General features: G+C 43.4%; 1 protein-coding gene across 2 annotated transcripts in view; it reads left to right on the top strand.

Moving 5' to 3' along the window:
• Window positions 1-23,023, top strand: part of CLPB (ClpB family mitochondrial disaggregase) — a 143,381-nt gene that overhangs the window by 41,826 nt on the left and 78,532 nt on the right. The window contains exons 4-5 of one of the 2 annotated variants that reach the window (XM_059410105.1): window positions 10,855-10,958; window positions 17,110-17,199. In XM_059410105.1, coding sequence (XP_059266088.1) covers window positions 10,855-10,958; window positions 17,110-17,199 — 194 coding nt within the window. The remainder of the gene's footprint in view (window positions 1-10,854; window positions 10,959-17,109; window positions 17,200-23,023) is intronic. The other variant, XM_059410106.1, reaches the window with a different exon arrangement.

Raw genomic sequence — 23,023 nt, 5'->3', positions numbered from 1 at the left:
CACTATCCCTGGTGTGTAATAGAGGCTCAGTAATTACGGGATAGTAAGACAAACTAACTGATGGATGGTTGGATGAGTGAGAACCAATGTGGTTTAGGGAAATGTGTACCAGCTTTGGCCCCACACAGACCTGGATTTTAATCTTGGTTCCTATGCTTAATTTAATTCATGTGTATAATTGGGCAGCTCATGTTACCTTGCTGTTTATTCATTTATAAAATGGGACTAGTACCTCATTGTAAGTGGTTATATGGACCTGGAACAGTGAATGTGAAGTGCAGCTGTACCTTTTGAGGGAAGAAAACAAAAGTTTATTATCCTCTTTTGAGAAAATTGTGGCACATTTTCTACACAGATTCTTTGCCTCCTACCAAATCTTAGTTTTTTTTCCTAAGGAAGCTGGCTTTAAAAAGAAAACTGTTCTCCCCACCCTCTCCACTCAGGGTTCATGCTCCCATGCCACAGGACCTTTAGATTTAACACATGCCGCTGCCTTTGGTCAGGCCACCCTGCTTTCCTGACCAGTGCGTAGACCAGCCAGTGGACTGAATGAGCCACAGCTCATTTGACTTTCCAGCAGACCTCCTGAACTGTGACCTCTTTGCTTCTTCCCTTCATCGAGGTGTGCACTGGATTGAGAATAGGTCACCTCTTTGTCTTCTCCTTGGGACCCGTGACACTCATCACAGTGACCCTGTGCTTTGGATGTGGGGGGTAAAGGGGAGGAGGAGTTGGAGGAGCTTCTCCTGAAGCTCAACATTGTGTGGGGACGACCTGGAGCTGGGATCACTGCCCTTCTTGCTTCACCAGCTCCAGCTGCTCGCCAGCCGTCTTTGACACGTGCCTGGCCCAGCATAGGCCTCGGCCCACACCACAGGTTTCCTCGCTTTTTCTTAAACAATGTGGCAACCCCAAGCCCCTCCGGCCACTGAGAGCAGAAAGCCTTAGCATCGATCGATGTAACTGTCCTCCCATGCATTGTGACGCCCCACTGTCCTGAAAGCAGGAGCTCATCAAGGTCAGTGTGAGCCAACCTTCCTACATATGCTCCCACCTCTAATCTAATTACAACCTGATCAGCAAATTAAAATGCGCCTCATGGGGGCTGTGGCTCCAAAGGGAGTTCCATGAGTCTCAGGAGCTGCCACTTTGGGACCACCCTCCAATTTATTTCCTCAGCTTTGTCTAGGAACAGTCTGCTGGAAGGCAGGAAAGGCCTGGTACTCAGGAGAGGAAGGTGAAGGTTTTCCACTGCTAAACTGCCCGTGACCTAGTTTGCATCCTCAGGTGGGAGATGTTTATTTAGGCAGGGCTGATAGAGTTGCATCTACCATTTCCCACCAAATAAAATAATGATTTTATTTATTCTTCTTTCATTTATTCATGCACTCATTCAGAAAGCATCTACTGACTACTTTGGCTTAGGCACTGGGCAAGGACCTGGGAATGAAGGTCAAGACATGGCCCTTCCCTCATAGTCTAGCAGAGAAGGCAAATAAAAGTAAATAGGCAATCATGGTACAACATGATGAGGGTCACTTACCCATGGGGGTAAGTACTGCATTGTGGGTAGACAAATAGGAAAGACATGGACCCAGGCTGGGGGTCAGAGAAGACTCAGTCAAGTTGGTGACCTAGTTCCTGAAGAGCCCTGAAAGTGATGGGCACTAACCAGTTGAAGCAGCAGGAAACATTCCCAGCAGAAGGAGTGGCACATTTGATGGCCTTTGGTGTACTTCAGAGAATTCATTGTTTTTGCTGGGTCTATAATCCTTCAGTCCCCAAGATCCACTAGAGATAATCCCTGAGATCATCATAGGAATTAGAAGTTCTGCAGTTGAAAGACGTCCCGAAGGAATAAACTTTTGGAACAAATGGTCAAGTTCGCTATGATTAATAGAAGAGGGTAGGGAATCAGCCCTTTTTGAAAAATCATGTCAGTGTTGTTGCATGTATATCCAGTCTGTTGATTCTAACTGCTGTATCGTATTTCATAGTGTGTCTCTACCATGTTTAACTTACTCGTCCCCAGAGGGGGACACTTGATTGTCTGCAACTCCCCACTGTCACAGAATGCTGGGATGAACATCTCCCATGTTGCCCCCTATGGATCTGCGAAAGAATTGCTGTGGGAGGTATATATTCAGAAGTGTGGGGTCTTAGGGTAAGGTACTTTAATTTGATAAAGTATTACAAGATCGCCTTCTAGAGGCCGTACCAGTCTGTCAGAGGGTCCCAGAATCCCGTGTCCTTTCCCAACACGTGGCATTTTTCAGCTTTCTAACTTTTGCCAATTTGTGGAATTTAAAGTGATATCTCATTGTTTTAATTTGCTTTTTTCTAATAACAGATGAGCTTGAAGATCTCTTCATATACTTAATAGTAATCTTTTTTGTTAGTTTCTTCCTCTGTTGGGCTTTCTGATCCTAGCCATGCTGCTAAAACCTGACTTGAGGTATGGTTCCCACGGTTTGTTAGCTGCCTCGGAGTCAGTATAGGGAAGTGAGGGGCAGTATAGCTGAGGGATGAGGACATAGACTTTGTAGCCACACTGCCCTGGCTTGAATCCCACCTCAGTACTTTACAGCTGAATGATACCTTAGGCAAGTTACTTAACTCCTCGGGGCCTCAGTTTTCTTAATGCTTAAGCTGCCTCATTGGGTTGTTGCAAAGATTAAATGTGTTAGTATATATGAAATGTTTAAAACAGCATGTGGCATGGGGGAAGTATACACAAATGTTAGCTCTTATTAGACTACTGTCTTCCTAGTACTTAGCCACACTCTGTACCCTTGAGAAAATAGATACTTGTACTAACAGGTAGTAGAAACAAGACAGAATAAAACAGTTCTCAGCCTAGGATCAGAGCTCACTCTCACATCCTTCACCTTCAGTGAGTCAGCTCACTTGGGTAGAGATAGAAACAGAACAGATTCTGACTGGTGTCGGGAAGGCAAGTACTGCTGCTAGAGACAAGTCATTAAAAGACAAACCCCCATTCTCTTGGGCTGTACATAGCCTCTGAATCTCCAAATTAGGGCAGTAGAGTCTGGAGATTATCTCTAGTCTTTGAGGCTAATAATGGCATTGGTTTTCTTTCCACAGACCATCAGAGATCAAATCCTGAGCTAGCTCAGAGAATTGCTGGTATTCTTAAGTCTTTGCCCAGAGGGAACCTGTTGAGTAGTCCGCATAAATCCTTTGAATAGAAATGTTTCCTGTTGTAGAAAAACAAAGTTCATGGGGTGATATACTCTGTCCCCTTTAATCCAGTTGTTAAGACCATAAAGACCTAGCCCATACACCACAGCCTGTATGGTACCAGCTACCCAAGTTTAAGGCAGTAATACCTAAACCCAGACTTACTAAAGATCAACAGCCAGTATGCCAGCATCAGAACAGAGGGGAGGCTGCAGTTGTCCTTTTTTTTTTTTTTTTTTAAAGATTTTATTTATTTATTTGACAGACAGAGATCACAAGTAGGCAGAGAGGCAGGCAGAGAGAGAGAGGAAGGGAAACAGGCTCCCTGCTGAGCAGAGAGCCCGACTCGGGGCTCGATCCCAGAACCCTGAGATCATGACCTGAGCTGAAGGCAGCGGCTTAACCCACTGAGCCACCCAGGCGCCCCTGCAGTTGTCCTTTGATAGGTCACCTCGAATAGCGACATCTGCTTCCATTTGTGCCATCAAATTCTCTTTTTACTTCTGACCTTGTACTCCCCATGTTAGCCAGACAACAGACCTACTTACCATCTCCCCATGTAAGTCACCTTCTCCCAAATACAGTTCTGAACCTGGGAATTTGTTTCTGCTTCAGTAAAAGGCATCAAAGAGAAAGAAATCACTTCATTCCAAAGTCTCAGTGCTGCTCCTGGTTTCTGCTTTTGCCTTTCCTTGACTTCTGATACCTGTATATTCCTTGGTTTCTGGCTACCTACTTGGTTTGTTAACCTACTGTTCTTTAGCTTCTAGTCCTTAACATCTGACATGGCTTTTGCCTCATATCTGTGCCGCCCGGTCTCTGGCCCTTGGTTCTGTTTTACTCTGAACTTCTTGACACTTGCTGGACATAGCCAACTGCTAAGCCTGTTCTTACCAGCTTTGCCTTAGCTTTCTCTAACCTGGCTAGCCTCCTACCCTGTTTTTGCCCCGCTGTATTTCTGTTGGTCATCAAAGTTAGCTAACCAGAGTCATGTAGCCCTCTAGCCTGATCTGGGCTGGCTTCCCCAAGAAGGGCCTTATCCCCCTGGAGGTCTGGATTAGATGCATTGTAAGTAAGTAATGGCTGTTGGACAGAAAGCCTCCTAGCCATCTGGCAAGGTGTTTGGTGCCACTCTTGGCCACTAAGCAGCCACAGTTCCTTTAGTCCTAGCTATACCCCCGCAGTGGGGCTCCTGCCTTTGAGTTTTATTAAAAATGAAGGGAATCTTCTCTGAGGTTACAGAATGAGTCACTAGCTTGGTTGCTTACCCTCTTTGGCCTCCAAGTTTGTGAAGTGAATTGCCCATTCCGTTTGATTGGGTTAGCAGTCTGAGGGCTGAGCCTAGTCACTGTCTTCTCTCCATCCTGTCAGACCACCATCTGCCCTCCAGGGCCAAGGGTAGCATACTTGGTTGCTTGGACACGTCTTGCAGCCTGCAAATTGGACAGATGGAATCAATATTCACGAACCTGAAGAGGCCCAGGTAGCACAGTTAGTGACACTAGCTGCCTGGAGGGACAGCCTGCCATGGGAGGAGTTGTGATTGAATGGTGATTGGATACAGCAGCTGAGGATTAACCAAATTATGTCCCTTTGAGTTTAGGTCGACAAACCTTTCTCTTGGATTTTAAAGCAAGCCACCTTGTGCAGAATATAGAAAGAAGTGCTGCCTTCTTAACCCAGGGCTATGCCACCTTGAATCCTGGGGCGGAGGCGGGGGGCATGGTCAGGTATACATCTGGTGCCGGCTTCAACCCAGAATCATGTTATCATTAAGATTATATGGACAAAGGGGGGCGCCTGGGTGACTCAGTAGGTTAAAGCCTCTGCCTTCGGCTCAGGTCATGATCCCAGGGTCCTGGGATGGAGCCCTGCATCGGACTCTCTGCTCAGCAGGGAGCCTGTTTCCTCCCCTCTCTCTGCCTGCTTCTCTGCCTACTTGTGATCTCTGTCTGTCAAATAAATAAATAAAATCTTAAAAAAAAAAAAGATTATATGGACAAAGGGAAGAGAGCTCATATTTGTGGACTCCTTCTACGTGTCATGTACTACTGAGTTTTACATACTTATAACCTGTGGGTGGGCGACGTTATTATCTCCATTTTCCTGGTAAGGGAATGGGCGTCCGAGATATGGTAACTTGTCCTGGATCACAGACAGTGAATGATAGAGCTTTGATTTGAACCCAGATCTCTCTGTTTAGTTATAAAATATGCTGTCTTCCCAATTTAAATGTCTCAGTTCACATTTCTCTGACTTCCCCACAGCCCAACCACAGGTCAGGGACTTAGTAAAAATAATAACCAGTGTTTGTTGAGCACTTACTATATGTCAGGTGTGTTTTAAGCACTTTATGTGTGTTCACACAGCCATGTGAGCCAGATGCTTTTATCATCTGTGATAACTATGAGATTGCAAAATGATGTTCTAATTTCATTGTACCTTCTACATTTATTAGTTGTCATTCTATAATAAGAAAGAACTTTCTTTTCATCCCATTAACATACTTATTTTCAGTATGGAATTACGAAATCTTTTTTTACTCAGTGGGTTATAATCCATTATTGTCATTCACATTGATGCTCAGATTGTCCCAGATTTTTTTTTTTTAATTTGAGAGAGAGACAGTGAGAGAGAGCACGAGTGAGGAGAAGGTCAAAGGGAGAAGCAGACTCCCCATGGAGCTCGGAGCCCGATGCGGTACTCGATCCCGGGACTCCGGGATCATGACCTGAGCCGAAGGCAGTCGTCCAACCAAATGAACCACCCAGGCATCCCTCAGATTGTCCCAGATTTTAAAGCCAATGTTCTTAACCTCTATATCGTACTGTCTCTCTAGCAGATATTTTTTTTTCACTGCCTTCTGTGTTGGTTTTCATGTCTATAAGAGTCTTTTTATACCCTCTTGGCTTTTCATCTTCTGGGGAAACAAGGAAGACCAATGCCAGTTTTATCCCAATTATGTGTAAACAAAGAGCAAATACACCTCCAAGTGAGAACCTGAGAGACTCTGCTGCAAATTCAATATCTGAATTTTAGACATGGATTTTAACTGCTTAGAGAGCCTTCTCATTTCTTCTTAGGATTGTAATCGATATACTGGATAGATTACCTATGAAAGGTAATTCTTTTTTTTTTTTTTTTAATTAACATATAATGTATTATTTGCCCCAGGGTTGCAGGTCTGTGAATCATCTGGCTTACACATTTCACAGCACTCACTATAGCACATACCCTCCCCAATGTCCATCACCCAGCCACCCTATCCCTCCCCCCTCACCCCACAGCAACCCTCAGTTTGTTTCATGAAATTAAGAGTCTCTTATGGATTGTCTCCCTCCCAATGAAAGGTAATTCTTAAGATCATTTTAGGTAAGGTGATAGACTCCTGAGACTTGGCCTGACCGAGTTAGATCAGTTGTAGGAGAACCTCAGCTACTTGGGAGGTGGATTTTGGTTTTCTGACTTACCTGTGAGGACTGTGTGTCTGTGTACATGGGAGTTATTAAAATTCATCCATCCAGGGCACCTGGCTGGCTCGGATGGTTGAGCATCTGCTTTTAGCTTCGGTCATGGTCCGAGGGTCCTGGGATCAAGTCCCACATTGGGCTCCCTACTCAGTGGGGAGCCTGCTTTTCCCTCTTCCTCTCTCTTTCTCTCTGTCTCTCATTAATAAGTTTAAGAAATCATTTTTTAAATTTTTTTTATTTATTTGACAGAGATAACAAGTAGGCAGAGAGGCAGGCAGAGAGAGAGGAGGAAGCAGGTTCCCTGCTGAGCAGAGAGCCCGATGCGGGACTCGATCCCAGGACCCCGAGATCATGACCTGAGCCGAAGGCAGCCGCTTAACCCACTGAGCCACCCAGGCGCCCAAGTTTAAGAAATCATTTTAAAAATTCATCCATCCATGCAGTAAATAATTGAACCAGGTTCTATGCCTATTTGAATGAAATTCAAGCCAATTGGCACAGGGAAAACTATGAACACTGCTGCTTACAGATATTGAAAAACAAAGAGATAAGCTAAAACTATAATTTGACTTAATTAAAGATTTTATTTATTTATTTGTCAGAGAGAGACAGAGAATACAAGCACAGGGAAAGGCAAGAAGAGAGGGAAGCAGGTTGCCTGATATGGGACTCGATCCCAGGAACCTGGGATCATGACCTGAGCGGAAGGCAGATGCTTAACCAATTGAGCCACCCAGGCATCCCTACAATTTGACTTTTTAATAGTTATGATAGAGTAATTTTTAGAAATGCTCACCATTATACTCTCAAAAGCATTAACAGTTCTTTTTTTTTTTTTTTCAAAGATTTTATTTATTTATTTGACAGAGATCACAAGCAGGCAGAGAGGCAGGCAGAGAGAGAGGAAGGGAAGCAGGCTCCCCGCTGAGCAAAGAGCCCGATGTGGGGCTCAATCCCAGGACCCTGGGATCATGACCTGAGCTGAAGGCAGAGGCTTTAACCCACTGAGCCAGCCAGGTGCCCTAAAAGCATTAACAGTTCTGAAGGCCAGTAAGCAAAAGATTAACATGCTAAGAGAAAAATGGTCAAAGGACATTATGAAAATAGTCAACTATCATGATTCATGAAAAAGAAACACAACTGACTACTAAACATATATATTTTTAAGTCCAATCTCCTTAGTAATCCAAGAAGTGCAAGTGGAGTTTGTAGTGTGATTCCATTTCTGCTTACCAGATTGACACGTGATAAAGAAAAATAAATACCCTATTTTGGTGAAAGGAAAGCACAATTTACTCTCATCCTTCTTCCTTTGCTAGTTAAAAAGAAAAACTGGTACACTCTTTGTGAAATTCAGTTCAATATTTATCAAAACACTTAAAAAGGCTTACACTTTTAGGGTGCCTGGGTGGCTCTGTTGGTTAAGCATCTGCCTTTGGCTCAGATCATGATCTCATCTAACTCTCTGCTCAGCAAGGAGTCTGCTTCTCCCTCTCCCTCTGCTCCTCCCCTTAGCTCATTCTCTCTCTTTCAAATAAATTTAGAAAGCTTAAAAACAAAACAAAACACAAAAACCTTACACTTTTGATCCAGAACTTCATCTCCTAGGAATTTAGCCAAAGGAAATAATCAGACTGTGTTATTGAAATATTTAAAATAATCTAATGTCTTAGAATAGGAGATTGGTTAAATGAAGTATACAATAGTAGAACACTGTGCAGCTATTGAAAACAGCGTGGTAGACAAAATACTTAAAACCTTGAAATATTGGGGCTCCTGGGTGGTTCATTCAGTTAAGCATCTGACTCTCGGTTTTGGCTCAGGTCATGATCTCAGGGTTGTGAGATCCAGCCCTGCATTGTGCTTAGTTTGGTGTCTGTTTAAGATTCTCTCACTTTCCCTCTTCCTCACCCTTTGCCCCTTTCCCCATTCACATGTTTGCATTTGTGTGCTCTTTCTCATAAATAAAATCTTTATTAAAAAGTGGAAATGTGGGGTGCCTGGGTGGCTCAGTTGGTTAAGCGTCTGCCTTTGGCTCAGGTTATCATTGCAGGGTCCTGGGATCGAGCCCCACATCGAGCTCCCTTGGTTCAGCAGAGAGCCTGCTTCTCTCTCTCCCCAGGCCTGCCACTCTGCTTACTTGTGCTCTCTATCTCTCTGTCAAATAAATTAAAAAAAAAAAAAAGTGGAGGTGTGTATGTTTGTGTTTTGAGAGAATTTATTATGGTCTTATTTTTGTAAATAAAAACACACATACATTGAAAAAACTGGAAGGTTGTTTATATATTCTAAAAACATTTTCTTTTTAATTATTTATAGTTTCTGAATTTTTTATGGTGAACAGAGCTTTTTTTTTTTTTCTCCTTAAGGAGAAAAAGCATTAGCAGAAACATGCCACAATAGGAGGGAAGTGAACATATATATGTAGCCCTTCCTGGGTCAAGCACACTAGGCTCAGTGCTCTGTAAATTTACCTAATTTAACCTTATAACAAGTCTGTAGAGGCTTCTACCTCTGGTCCCACTCCCTTTGATCCATTCTCACAGCCACTAGAGTGACTGTTCGAATAGCAAAGCTTTGGCAGGAAATCCACCAAACTATAAATAGTGGTTACTCTTGGAATTTAGATTGAGGAGGTAGATATAAGGAAGACTTTCATTCTTTAATTTAATATTGCAATGTAGTATGCATTTTTCTAAGTCTGTATATTTTGAAGTGGGGAGGAAAAGCATATGTTGTCAAGTCACTTCCCCTTTAAGCCCTTCAGTGGCCTACCTTCTCTCCCAACAGTTCTTCCCCTTACACTCTCAGCTCCAGTGCTACTTTCTTCAGGTGAAGCTCTGTGCCCCTTTGCCTCTAGGATTTGTGAATACATTGAGTCCTCCCACTTCACCACCCAGATCTGGCTATGCATCCTTCCAAGTCTTAGGATCCTTAAATACCACATCCTCCGGGAGGCCTTTCCTGATCTCCTTCCTTGGTTTCCCACTGTACATGGTTGTTGTTGTTTTTCTTCTTCTCTTTATTGATTATTTATTTATTTATTTATTTGATTTATTTATTTGACAGAGCATGTGTGTTCAAGCCGGGGGAGTGGCAGGGAGAGGGAAAAGCAGGCTCCCCACTGAGCAGGGAGCCTGATGCGGGGCTTCATCCCAGGACCCTGGGTTCATGACCTGAGCTGAAGGCAGATGCTTAACCAACCGAGCCACCCAGCTGCCCCAGTACTTCCTCCATCATAGCCTTTACCACACATTACTATAATTTCATGCTTATTCTTGATATTCCCAGAAGACCATAAGTTCTATGAGGTTGCAGACCATTGCACAGTAGAACAGTGATTACAACACTGTTGTAAGAATTTAATAAGTAATTGCGGAATAAGTAATTCTGTATTTTGTGGTTGTGGAAACCTAGCCTTAAGAGAGGTGTTAATGCACCCGAATGTTTATAGCAGCAATGTCCACAATAGCCAGACTATGGAAAGAACCTAGATGTCCATCAACAGATGAATGGATCAAGAAGATGTGGTATATATACACAATGGAATACTATGCAGCCATCAAAAGAAATGAAATCTTGCCATTTGCAACAACATGGATGGAACTAGAGCGTATCATGCTTAGCGAAATAAGTCAAGCAGAGAAAGACAACTATCATATGATCTCCCTGATATGAGGAAGTGGTGATGCAACATGGAGGCTTAAGTGGGTAGAAGAATAAATGAAACAGGATGGGATTGGGAGGGAGACAAACCATAAGTGACTCTTAATCTCACAAAACAAACTGAGGGTTGCTGGGGGGAGGGGGTTTGGGAGAAGGGGGTGGTATTATGGACATTGGGGAGGGTATGTGATTTGGTGAGTGCTGTGAAGTGTGTAAACCTGGTGATTCACAGACCTGTACCCCTGGGGATAAAAATATATGTTTATAAAAATTAAAATAAAAAAACATAAAAAAAAAAAAAAAAAAGAGAGGTGTTAGATAACTTGATCAGAGTCACTCAGCTAGTCAGTTTCAGAGCTTTCCTTGTCTTTTACACTGGCAGAGTTTACCCTCTTTCCCCTGTACCACTCACATGAGCAGAAGCAGCTCCAATCCCCAAACATGCTTCAGAATCTGAGTCTCGACTTCCTTTGCCTTTCCAGCTTTTGACACTTTCTGTCTTTCTGATTTCTTCCAGTGTGGTGCAGATCCTGCTTGCTGCTGGTGCTGACCCAAACCTTGGGGATGATTTCAGCAGTGTTTATAAGACTGCCAAGGAGCAGGGAATCCATTCTTTGGAAGGTAAGCACAGAATTCCCTGCTGTTCTGAGCACTCTCTTCCCTTTGGCTTCTAGGCAGCCTTGCTCTTGTGCCCGCTCTCCCAGCAGCTCAGAGTGAGAGCCTGCAAGTCCCTCATCCTCTGGGAACTCATGGATAACGCAGAAAGCTTAGAACACATGCCCTTCACAGTCCCCTCTGGCTCTATGATTTATGTCCCTTCTGGAGTCTTAGGGAATAAGATAGAGGCCTGACTTCATGACCAGAGCAGGGAGTGGGGGATACCTTTCACTTGGTGTTCTCCTGATAGTACTTCACCCCACAGAGTCTCAGGTGAGTGGATATTGGAGCAGGTTTCCATAAAATAATTAAGGCAACTGCATGGAATGTGGCTTTGTTCCTCTTCTACTTCCTGCAGACTTAACCTATCCCATCCCTGTCCCAGAACTAGAAAGCAGCCTCACTGGTTTCCTCTGCCTAAGAGGTCCCTCAATACCACTCTGAATACTGCTTTTTCCCCCTTCTGTATGCAGAATGCAATCCTATCTCTGGGACCGGCCCCTCGATTTACCATTATGACCCAGGACAAAAAGTGAACCTTCTCTGTGCCTTGAGGTTTATGCTTATAAAATAGGGTGGGCATCTGTGACTCCTGAGGGTGTTAATGTGGGTTGTTTGGACTTCAGAAGAAAGAGGCGGTGTGCACCTGTATCAGGGTTCAGTCACGTGTCTGTCGGAGCATACTCAGGCAATCGGTCTTTGTTACTTCTTCTGGGGAGTAGTTCTTCAGAAGTGAGGTGTAGAAGAGGATAGGTTGCTTTGGCTATAAACAGCAATGAATATTTATTTTACTTTTGAGCTTTTGCTGATTCATGCTGACCCCTCTGCCTGTCCATTATCCTGTGTCACTCACAGAAGCTGAGATACCCCTGTTTCCATCAATAGGGTAGCTGAGAAGTACTGCTCTAGGGTTGGCAGTGATGCCCAGAGGGCAGACAGTCATGCCGACTGCCTAACGGTCAGAACACTGAAGGGAGGTTTGGTGAGGCGAGCAGTGCGCTTGGTCCCCAGAGCGGTCAGTGAGGCTGCCAGACTGACGTAGCTGTGGTAGCCCAGGGCAAAGCTGTCGTTGCTGCCCCAGTGAGGTTCTCAGATCAGCAGCACGAAGGCGGTGTCAAGAGCGTCAGAGCGTTGCTGCTCGGGGGAAGTGTGGAGTAGCCCTCCCCCTACCTCTCTACTTCTCTAAAACTGCTCCTTCTGTCAAGCTCCACTTCTGTATCTGGATCCTCCACGAAGCCTTTACTGTCCTTGGCAATAATTGCAACCTGCCCTCAGCTGCTCTTTTGAATGTTCTCTAAATCTTGGCCTTTTATATGGTTATTTGAGCTTTCATCTGCCCATATGTCTTTCCTTTCCTCCTCAGCTGACAGCTCCACGTGCAGGCCATGACCTATGCTTCCTTGGATTCCCCACTGAGCTGGAGGAATTATGTTCACTTTATGTTTCAGAGGAAAATTTCATGAGTGAAACTTGCCCTGTGTGGAGACACCTCTTGGCTATTCTCTCCTCACTCGAACACAGCATTACTGTCCTCAGCTTGGTCTTGTGTCTAGGTGCTCTCACAAAAAAGCAAAGGGGGCAGAGCCAGGTGGAAGGGAAGGGATTATTTGAGTGCCTTATCATCTGCTCTCAGGATCCCAGCAGGGCTCAGACACTATTTTTGATTTCATAGAATCCCAGGGCTGTGAAGCCATGGAGGCCAACCTTTGCTGTCACACCAGTTCCTACCCCTGCACCTAAGTTTTATATCTTTGTTCTCTCCAGATTGATGCTCATATTCAACATTCTAGATCAGTAGTCAGCAAACTTTTTCTGGAAAAAGCTGCTTAGTGGCTTTTAAGCTTGGTGAGCCACCTGGTCTGAATTGTGAGTGCTCAGCTTGGCCGCTGTAGTGCCGATGCAGCTATAGACACACAACACATGTACGTGGGTATGGACCAGTAAAACTTTTTAATTTGCAAAAACAGGCAGCAGGTTGGATTTGGCCCGTAGGCTGTATTTGCTGACCCTGTTGTAGGTATTTTCTTTTTTCTTTCTTCCTTCTTTCCATCCTTTTTTTCCCCTTCTTTTCTGTCAACTTCCTCTTAAATTTATTTTAACTCTTAAACTAGCTAGCCTATATTCTAGATAGGTAGGTAGATAGACAACAAAAATATTGGAAAAGGCTATTATATTCCTTATGAAATAAGATAAAAATATTAAGTATCTCTTCTTATTTTGTATGATCTATGAATTTAGTGAGTAAGCTTTCTGTGGATTCGTATATTTACTGATGACATTCCTACCTAGCAGACACTGTTCTAGGCATTGGTGAGTTAGACAGGCAAGATCCCTGCCATCATGTGCTTTATGTGTTAGTCTTTGGTTTATGAGACTGAGGACCTTCAGATGTAGTCTTTGGTTTAAATGTTTGTAAGGACTCAGTTCAGTATGGAGCCTTGGAGCATGTAATCATGACAATTTTGAAGCATTACTCAACATTCACAACTGTGTCCACCAAACTTCACTTTTTTCTATCCTCCATTTCTCATGTTGTCCACGGAATTTTAAGAGATTTTCTTAGATTTCTTGCTAAAATAAAAATGTGTTTAGCATTTGTTGTAATTTTTTTTGCCCAATAACCCTTTCGCCCAAAGACACTAAGTTATTCTGACATGGTCTTGTCTTGTCCTTAGCGAGCCCATACTGATACCCAGTAATTACCTAAGTGTTTAAGAACCATTAAAAAAAAAACCACATTCTAGAATTTTATCAGAATCATTGATGAACTCACTCTTTAGCTTGCAGGATATGCCTGGCTCTGCATCTTTTTGTTGTTGTTCTAAGGGTTTTTTTGTTTTTGTTTTTGTTTTGTTAAATTCCAGACTGCACTGCCTGCCACAGTTTCTGGCAGCTTATCTAATTTTCCCTGGCATATCAGTTTGGATTTTCTGTGCCCTCCCAACTTCATATGCTCTAGGCCCTGAAAAGTAACCGTTCTTTAGAATCATCCCAGGGATCTCTTCTCTCCTTACTAAGCCTTTAGCTCCTTCTTAACCAGATCGATCGATTGATCGATCTTCCTTTCTTTCTTCCTTTTTTCCTTTCTTTCTTTTATTTAAAGATACCTCGTTCTTTTATGCATTCAACCTGTATCTGTTACCTACTCTATCTATTTCTGGGTCATTCTCATTGGTGAAGTAGACAGGAACAAAAGAACCTTGTGATTCTTTAGATGGGACAGACTTTCTCACAGGAGGTTACCTGACTTATAGGATGTGTGAGGAGAGTAGAAAAGAGCAAGAGTGCTAGCCTTTTGCCCAGAGTGTGTCTAGGCAAATTCAAAGGAAAGTCACAGGCTTAGTTGGACAGTTCTTCACTATTGCAGCAGAGTCCATCAAATTTACTAAATTTCTAGTAGATATTTCTGTGGCCCTTTGTACTGTGCTAAGTACTGAAAGGAAGTGGTAAGTTGTCGTTTGTGACCTTGCCAGGACCTCTAAAGCCCAGTAATACATCCCTTTTCTACCTTATCAGTATTGTGAACATCAAGAGATAAAGCATATGATGTGTGAATTGTAAAGTGCTCTGCAGTTGTAATTGCTTATTAGTTTTATTTCTTTATAATTCAGCATGCATTTACTGAGTGTCAGGCACACTGCCAGATGCTGGGAATGTAGAAATGAATATACATGATCTAGGCCCTCAACAGTGTTCCCAGTTAAGTGAGAAGACAGACCTATGAACAAGGCATCACAGTACAGAGTGATAATGCAAAGGTAGATGTACAATGAATGGAGATAGCACTGGCATAGGCAATGATAAGCGCTACCTGAGGGCAGACTGCTGTCTGGGAAGGGGCATAGTGTGAATGACTTTGAATAGGGTCTTAAGGAAGAGTGGGAGATTGCCTGGCAGACTAAGAGGTATGGATCTTCTGGGTAGAAGGGACAACACATGAAGAGACGTGGGATGGGTGGGTGACAGCAAGGACTCATCTGCCTCAGTGTTGAGAATAGCAAGAAGCGAGACTAGAGAGGGAAGCAGGGTTCTGCATGAGAAGGACATTGTAGGACAGTTGTAGGGTGCTCACACTGTTTTCCGAAGGTCCTTGAAGGATTTTAAGAAAGGAGATGCTTGGTTTACATTTGCAATTTAAATGAATCATTTGGATGGGGTGAGGGATGAAATTGGAGGAGAGAGATTAGCAGTGGCTCTTTGACCTTTAGGGGATGATGGCCTCCTTTGAGAATTGGATGAGAAGCTATGCTCCTCTCCCCCAAAATGTACTTAAAATTTCTGGGGATTCCTAAAAGTGATATTTGGAAACGGAGAAAGTAGATGTTTAAAAAAAATATTAAGAGGTTGAATTCTTAGCTGAATGTAGGAATTGATGGAAAAGGAGGCATCCGTGGTGACATCCCGATTTCTGATTTGGGTGAACAGTTGGATGTGTGGGTCTGGAGTTCAAAGGAGAAGTCTGGCAGGAGATAGGGATCTAGGAGTCACCAGCGTTTGCTTGGTAGTGACTACAGTGGATGTGACTAAAATTGTCCAAGGAAAAGAGTGAAGGTAAGAGGTGAGGGGACAATCTCCTCACTCAGGGTACAGCATCTAAGGTGTGAAGAAGAAAGAGGATCCAAACAGGAGTGCCAAAAGCATTGGAGAAATTGCCTTGTTTTCTTTCAGAGAGGTTCTTTCTGTTTTACCTGCTTAGAACAGGCACAGTCTAGAAAGGAAAGAAACTTCTGCAACCCCCTTTATGAGACTTTGTCATCGGTTGCCCCGTTCCTAGCAAAACCCTTCTATTTTATATATGGCCATTGCTCCTTAGCAAGAAGACTGCTCTGCTAGGCATATTACAATATTCCCCACCCTCATCAAGGTGGGTGTTTCTGGGCAGAGGGCAGGTCTGCTAATGCAAGTGATGCGAGAGTGCCCTGCATAGAAACCAGGTTGGCCTGACTGTTCTGTCCATTCTCTTCAGCCATTAAGAGTGGCATCTTCAGAGGTATGATGGTGTCCTGGAGAGAGGTCAGGCTTTAGTGCTAGGCAGTTATCTAAGCTCTGTTTGCCTAAGTTCTGTAACTTACTAGCTATGTGTTCTTGAGCCAGTAGTTAAGGTTTTAGAATTTCCGTTTTCTCCTCTATAACATAGGGATAACAATACCCATCTTACAGGGTTGTTAGGATGACTAGAGATAAGTAAAGCATCATGTGAAGGATGATATTTGATGAAGAACTTCTCTACAGAGGTGGGTTTGACTCCGTGTAAAGCTGCCTTGGAGGTACTGAGCAACTCATTACTCCAGGGGCATTGACAGAGGTTGCCCATCAGGGATTGTGTACAGGGGATTCTTGCCCTGGGTCTTTGGGTAATATGGCTTCTAAAGGACCCTATCAGCCGTGCGATTTCTAAGGTCTAGAAGCTCTAGGCTCACCATCAGAACAAGTGATGTACTTATAAGTGGGATTTGAGCTGAGCTTTGGAGAGCAGAAAGAAAGTGGGAAAAGAAAAGCTGTTCTAAGCAGGGAACACAGCTTGAGCAAAGGCACATAGAGGGGACATATGTGGAAAGGGGAGCATGGAGATCACTGCTGCTTCTCTACCAACTCACTCCCTGATATTGACCACATTCCATTCAGTGCCTTGATCCCCATCCATGCCCACTCCAGGAGAGTTCCACTTGTGGCTGGCAGATGGGTGGTGGGTCCCAATCCTCAGGTGGAGGAGACAGTAAATTAATGGTAACAGTAAACAAGTCATCCAGCCAGAGATGCCGCAGGGTGCTTGTAAGTAACTGTTATAAACATTGGGTGTCTCAGGCAGTCAGAAATGCAAGCGAGCACTCTGAGCGCCTCTTATATGTACAATTAAAACAATAAAACACGGCAGAAAAATGGTCAGAACAGGATATAAATCAGCTTCTCTTCTCAGCTTCAAATGGTGGCTGAATAAAGATGAGTCGTGTAGAAGCTGGGTTGGCGTAGGACCCTTCTGGGGCTAGAGGGTCTGACTTGCCAGGCTCTACCTCCCAAGGCCAACCCCAACAGTCTGGGTGGTCCTCTGCCCACAGCTCCATGGGCTGCAGGTTCTGGCCTGCTGTAGCTGACCTCCCCATCTCTGTGTCTTCAGATGGGGGACAGGACGGTGCAAGCTGGCGCATCACAAACCAGTGGACAAGTGCCCTGGAGTTCAGGAGATGGCTAGGAGTCCCCGCTGGCGGTAATGCAACAGCTCTCTAATATTTCTCCCCTTCCCCAGGACATGCCAGGGAGTGGTCTCATCCTGGTTCATCTCTTTAGTAGAAGTTAACCACCCAGCACCCACCATGTGCCCAGCCCCACCTAGGGAGAGCAGAGAAAATGTATGCCCTCAGAGAGCATAAATTTAAGTGGAAGTAATTATGCACCCAATGACATAAGAATCACCTAGAGAGCTTGTTAAAACACGGAGTCCTGGGTCCCACCCCCAGAGATTCTGATTCAGTGACTCTGGGGTGGGAACTGAGATTTTGCATTTCTCACAGCTCTCCATTGTTTGAGTAGCATGATCTAGACCGCAGATGTTAGTTCTGGCTTTGGGCTTGAACTGCTTTTTAAAAACTCATCTGGGCCTTTTCCCTGGAAGAGACCTTATTTTGCCACTTTAATTTCACTCCTAGTGAGGCTGAGTGCTTATGCCACGGTACTATGGGTATTACAGGACACATAATAACTATAACACCTGCAGCAATTTTCTGCACCTTTCAGCGGTCCTGTCTCCTTATTTATAAAATAAAGGTTACCAGTTTGTTTCCTGGAACTAACTGAACATAATAATATAAGCAAATAAATAAATAAATAAAGGTTATCAGAAGAGTTAGAGATAGCATATTTGTCCCTAACCTAAAACCTAGAACACAGAAGGAATCCCACTAATGTAAATTTCTGGTTTTCTGTACTCTCATAGAACTTTACCCAAACTCTTCAACATAGCCTTCCAAATGCTTTTCAGGGGTAGCAAACTGTTGTCTCTAGAGAGCCAAACATTATTAAGAGTCTGAGGAGTGGCTTAGCTGTCACCGAACCATGTGACTTTGGGCATTTCTCTTTATTTCTCTGAGACTTGATTTTTCTCATCTGTAGGGAAGAATATTTCCTCCACCATTGGCTTATTAGAAAGATCAGATTAAAGTACTTATGAAAACACTTGAGAAAATATAAGCCATCACGAAATGTGTAAGGTACTAGCAAGAAAAGTCATTAATAGTAATAACAAAGATTGAAGACTTGACCAAGACAGTACTTGACAAGTGTTCAGTCAGAGGTACAGATAACAGAGGACTATCAAGAGCTCAGAGAAGAGAATCTCTGGTTGAAGCAGTCAAGGAAATAAAATGGTATCTGAGCCTCAGAATAAAAAGTGTTATGGAGGGCCTGAAAGTGGGTACAGTTGGGCATAAAGGGGTGTGTTATATCCCAAACACTGGGAAACAGAGAAATGTGTGTCAGGCTGCAAAGTGAACTTGTTAAAATGAAGCTTCTACAGAGCAGATTTATTTTGAGAAGTAGTGAACAGTAAAGATGCTGAGTTCGTGCACTAGGGCCAGATCAAGATGTTGGGACTTTGTCCTTTAGACAGAGAGGGGCTTTGAAGGTTCTAGAGAAGAGGGCACTGCAGGAACAGATCCTTTCCAGGGTGGAGAAGCAGGAGAGGTGGTCACAGAATGGCGATGATAAGACCAGTGCAGCAGCAGGTAACATGGACTGATAACGGTGTGCCACAGCACCCTGTGATGCAGGCACTCAAGGAAACTGAGGCAGAGAGATGTAGCCAAATGCCAGCAGAGCTATCCTCTGCTCTTATGCAGAACCCAGCAACCGTGGCACTCTGTATGTACCAGGATCTCTGCTCGTCCAGAGTCTTAGAAGGCTTGGGAATCTGCCAAGCCAAAAGTTGTTGGGGCAAGTTATTACTTTTAATGTCTCTGCGTCTTCCTCATCATTGTCACAGCCTTGTTGCACCTCCAGGGCCAGTGGTTCTATGTCTCATTTCTCAGCAGTGCCAGCTGCTGTAGTCACCAAGATGGACAGTACACTGTCAATCCATCATGCCTGTTAACCAACTTCAAGGTGAAGTGTATCAGCCAGTTAGGTTAATTGTTTCTCTCTTTTTAGCTTTCTAAGCCCATATATATATGTTTATATATGTTTGACTAGGAGAAGGAGATAGACTAGTTGACATGTTTTATTAAAAAGAATAAATTTGATACATTTATAAAAATAAAGAAAAGTAGGATGGGGTGGTGAAGAACTAGTCCTTTGATTTTTAACTGATTTACATATTTTGTGTATAAATATTTTTTCATCAAAAGTTCCAAATCAGGGATGGGTCCCACACACCACACAAAATATATTAGAGACATTTATATGGATAGCAGGAAGGGAGACAGAGGGCTGAAATTTTCCAGGCACCCAGTGATTGATGGGGGCTGAGGCTCCCCCTGACGCTTTATTGAGTTTCCGATGATTATCTCTCGCTGAGACATTTTTTACAGATGACGGTCGAGCTGTCACAATGGACCATGGGGGAAAAAAAAACAACAATAATAACACTTTAATCTTTTTACTGCACTGCTCCCTAGTATCTCAGATTCATCTTCCCTGACGCACGCAGTTCATTATTCTGCCCCTCCCTGGATGGGAAATAAAGGAAAATAAATATATATGTAGACACACTTACCCACATACATACACACACACAGACTGGATAGAAGAGACCACCTCAGAACAGAGAGAGGCAGAATTTATTGTTCTTTTTGCAAGTGTTGAGGTTTATTAGTAGAGATGCTGGGTTGGCTTGGAATTGGCTATTAATTACAGCATTTTGTATTTGTTTTTTATTGCAAGTTTTTAACATTTTGAAGAAAAGACAGAGGAGAGGCAAGCAGGTGTAGAGATGGGGAGCACAGAGGGACTGAGTTTGGCCAACCAGGAAGCATAACTGGCTGAAAGGCAGAGAGGGCAGGCTCCTCTTGTCGCCAGCCCTACCTGGAGGATCCCTGGCGCTTAAAGATGGGATGTTTTGGTTGGGACAGGGGCACAACAGGGGCAGTGGGGAAGTTAAGCTCAGAGTAACAATAGGTCACCTCAGAGGGGCTCTAAATAGCTATGACATGTTACTGCTGTGAGAGTTAGAAGAGATGGGAAGAAGCGGACAATCAAACAGTGTTGCTGGGCCTGCAGACAGCAGAGTAACACTTTCTTAAGAGGTTGTTCCACTCTTTGAATTTGATGGTGTGAAGGTGACATGTGGGCTTTGGAAACCTCCACCTGAGTCTGTGGTCCATGAAGGGGCACCTGCCTGGCTCAGTTGGTGGAGCATGCAGCTCTTAATCTCAGGGTTGTAGTTTGAGCCTCACTTTAGATGTAGAGATTACCTAAAATAAAACATTTTTTAAAAAGGGGTGGGGGGAGGGTCCTGAGCCAGAAAGGATGCCACACTGTCTAGCATCACAGGCATGGTCAACAACATGTCTTCTTAAAGCTCCAACCTTCCCACTCTCCCCCTTCCCTTTCATGGGGATGAGAGAAGATGAGTTTGGGGTTCTTAGGGGAAGGCTGCCCTTTATGTGACTTCAGTAGAGTAAGTGCTGACCCAGTCTTCCCTTTAATTCTTCATACCTTTTCTGAGCTCCTACTAGAAGCTAATAAAGAGATAAACAGAGTTCTGTTCTTAAGGAGAAATTTTCCAGTCCATGGGCAAAGAACGTGGTGTCTGTGAGAACCATCTGCAAGTGAGGTCTTCTTCCCTCCATAGGCCAGCCTAGATGGCCATGAGTGCCTTTCTTGTAGGAAGGATAAAAAGATTTCTAAGACACAGGATCTATCCTTCAGGAACCCATCTTCTTCTTGGGGAGACAAGCTTACCATCTACTCACTAAGAAGTATTTATTGAGCACCTGCCATGTTTAGGAACATACACATGAGGCAATCTGCAAACCCATAAGACTTAAGAGAATGTTAACTAATTTGATGTTAACTAGATATTACTTGAATGCATAGAGGAAAGGGAGATCAGTGAAAATCAAACTGCTTGAGTTATAAAGAATAGGTAACTTGTAGATAAAAGGAATAATGAAGTCATGTAATCACATAAGGAAATGAGTACAGTCCTTGGAGTTAAACCGAGCAGCTCGGTCATTGAGTATCAGTGTCCTGAAACAAGCTACATACTTCTGTAGGTCATGGTTTCTTCATTAATTAAGTAGGAATAGTAATAACAATAAAAATAATAACCTAGTATGATTCTTGGGAGGAAAACAGTTGTAAAGTTCCCAGCACAGAACCTAGCACATAGTAAGTGCTCAATAAATGGAGGCTATTATTTTCTTACTTCTCTAAGAGTTATATACTTATTAATCCAAGTATTGGAGAAAGACTCTTAGTCCTAGGATATTAGGCATCAAGACCCCTATTACCTTCCACTGAGGATGAAATGGGCTCCCTGCAATGAGCCTGACGTAGTTTCTAGGCTAGTGTGAGAAGATCCTGGCCAGAGTGTGAGTGTCGCCTCAGGAAGAGGAAAGGGCACAATAATAAATGTTTTACCATTATTGAGTACCTACTGCATGCCAGGCAGTGTGCTCACCTCCTTATGTACATTTTTTTAATATAATAGCTTTGTTGAGATTTAATTCACATAGTTCAGTCATTTAAAGTGTGTAAGTTGGGGCTGGGTGGCTCAGTCAGAGTACTCAGTATCACTGAGATACTCACTGAGTATCTCAGTGGCTCAGTCAGATACTCAATCAGAGTATCTGACTCTTGATTTTGGCTCAGGTTGTAATCTCAGGATCCTGAGTTCGAGCCCTGCGTCCGGCTCCATGCTCAGCTGGGAGTTTGCTTGATTCTCTCTCTCCCTCTCCCCCCACTCATACTCATGTGTGCATGCACACATGTGTGCTTTCTCAAATAAATAAATCTGTTTTTAAAAAGTGTATGTCACTGGTTTATAGTATATTCACAAGGGTTGTGCATCCATCACCACAATCAGTTTTAGAACATTTTTATCAGTCCCTAAAGAAACCCCATTCCCCATTTCCTCTCAACTCCCCCTAACTTTAGACAGCCACTGACCTTTGTTTCTTTAAATTTGCATATTTTGGGCATTTCATATAAATGGAGTTACAATAGATGATCTTTTGGACTGACTGCTTTCACTTAGCATGTTTTCAAGGTTCATTCATGTTGTAACACCTACTAGTACTTCATTCCTTTTTCATAGCTGAATAATAGTTCATTAATGGATCTACCAAATTTCACATCTCCATCAGTTGAGGGATATTTGAGTTGTTTCTGTTCTATTCTATTATGAATAATACTGCTGTGAATGTTTGTGTACAAGTTTTGGTGTAGATATAATGATTTCAGTTTTCTTGACTTTATACCTAGCAGTGGAATTGTTTGGCCATAGGATAACTCTCTATTAACCTTTCGAGGAACTGCTAGACTGTTTTCCAAAGAAGCTGCACCATTATTTTACATTCCCACTAGCCATGTGTAAGGGGTCCAGTTTTTCTGCATCCTTAACCAGCTCTTGCTACTGCCTGTCTTTTTTACTTTGGCCATTGTGGTGGTTATGAAGTCGTTTCATGCTATGGTTTAAATTTGTGTTTCCCTGATGGCTAATGATTTTGACCATCTTTTCATGTGCCTTTTGGCCATTTGTACATCCATCTACTCAAATCCCAGGTCTATATTTTTTTAAAGATGTTATTTATTTATTTGACAGTCAGAGATCAGAAGTAGGCAGAGAGGCAGGCAGAGAGAGAGAGAGAGAAGAGGAAGCAGGCTCCCCGCCGAGCAGAGAGTCCGACGCAGGGCTCAATCCCAGGACCCTGGGATCATGACCTGAGCCGAAGGCAGCGGCTTTAACCCACTGAGCCACCCAGGTGCCCCAGCCTGGTCTATTTTTTAATTGGGTTTGCCATTGAGTCTTGCGAGGTAGGTGAGATTTGCAGATGAGGAAACATTCTCAGAGATGTTAAGTGTTTTGATCAATGTTG

The sequence above is a fragment of the Mustela nigripes genome, chromosome 1 (assembly GCF_022355385.1).
Source record: "Mustela nigripes isolate SB6536 chromosome 1, MUSNIG.SB6536, whole genome shotgun sequence".
Classification (NCBI taxonomy): domain Eukaryota; kingdom Metazoa; phylum Chordata; class Mammalia; order Carnivora; family Mustelidae; genus Mustela; species Mustela nigripes.
The sequence above is the reverse complement of the archived record's forward strand: the minus strand, read 5'-3'. Positions and strand labels throughout refer to the sequence as shown.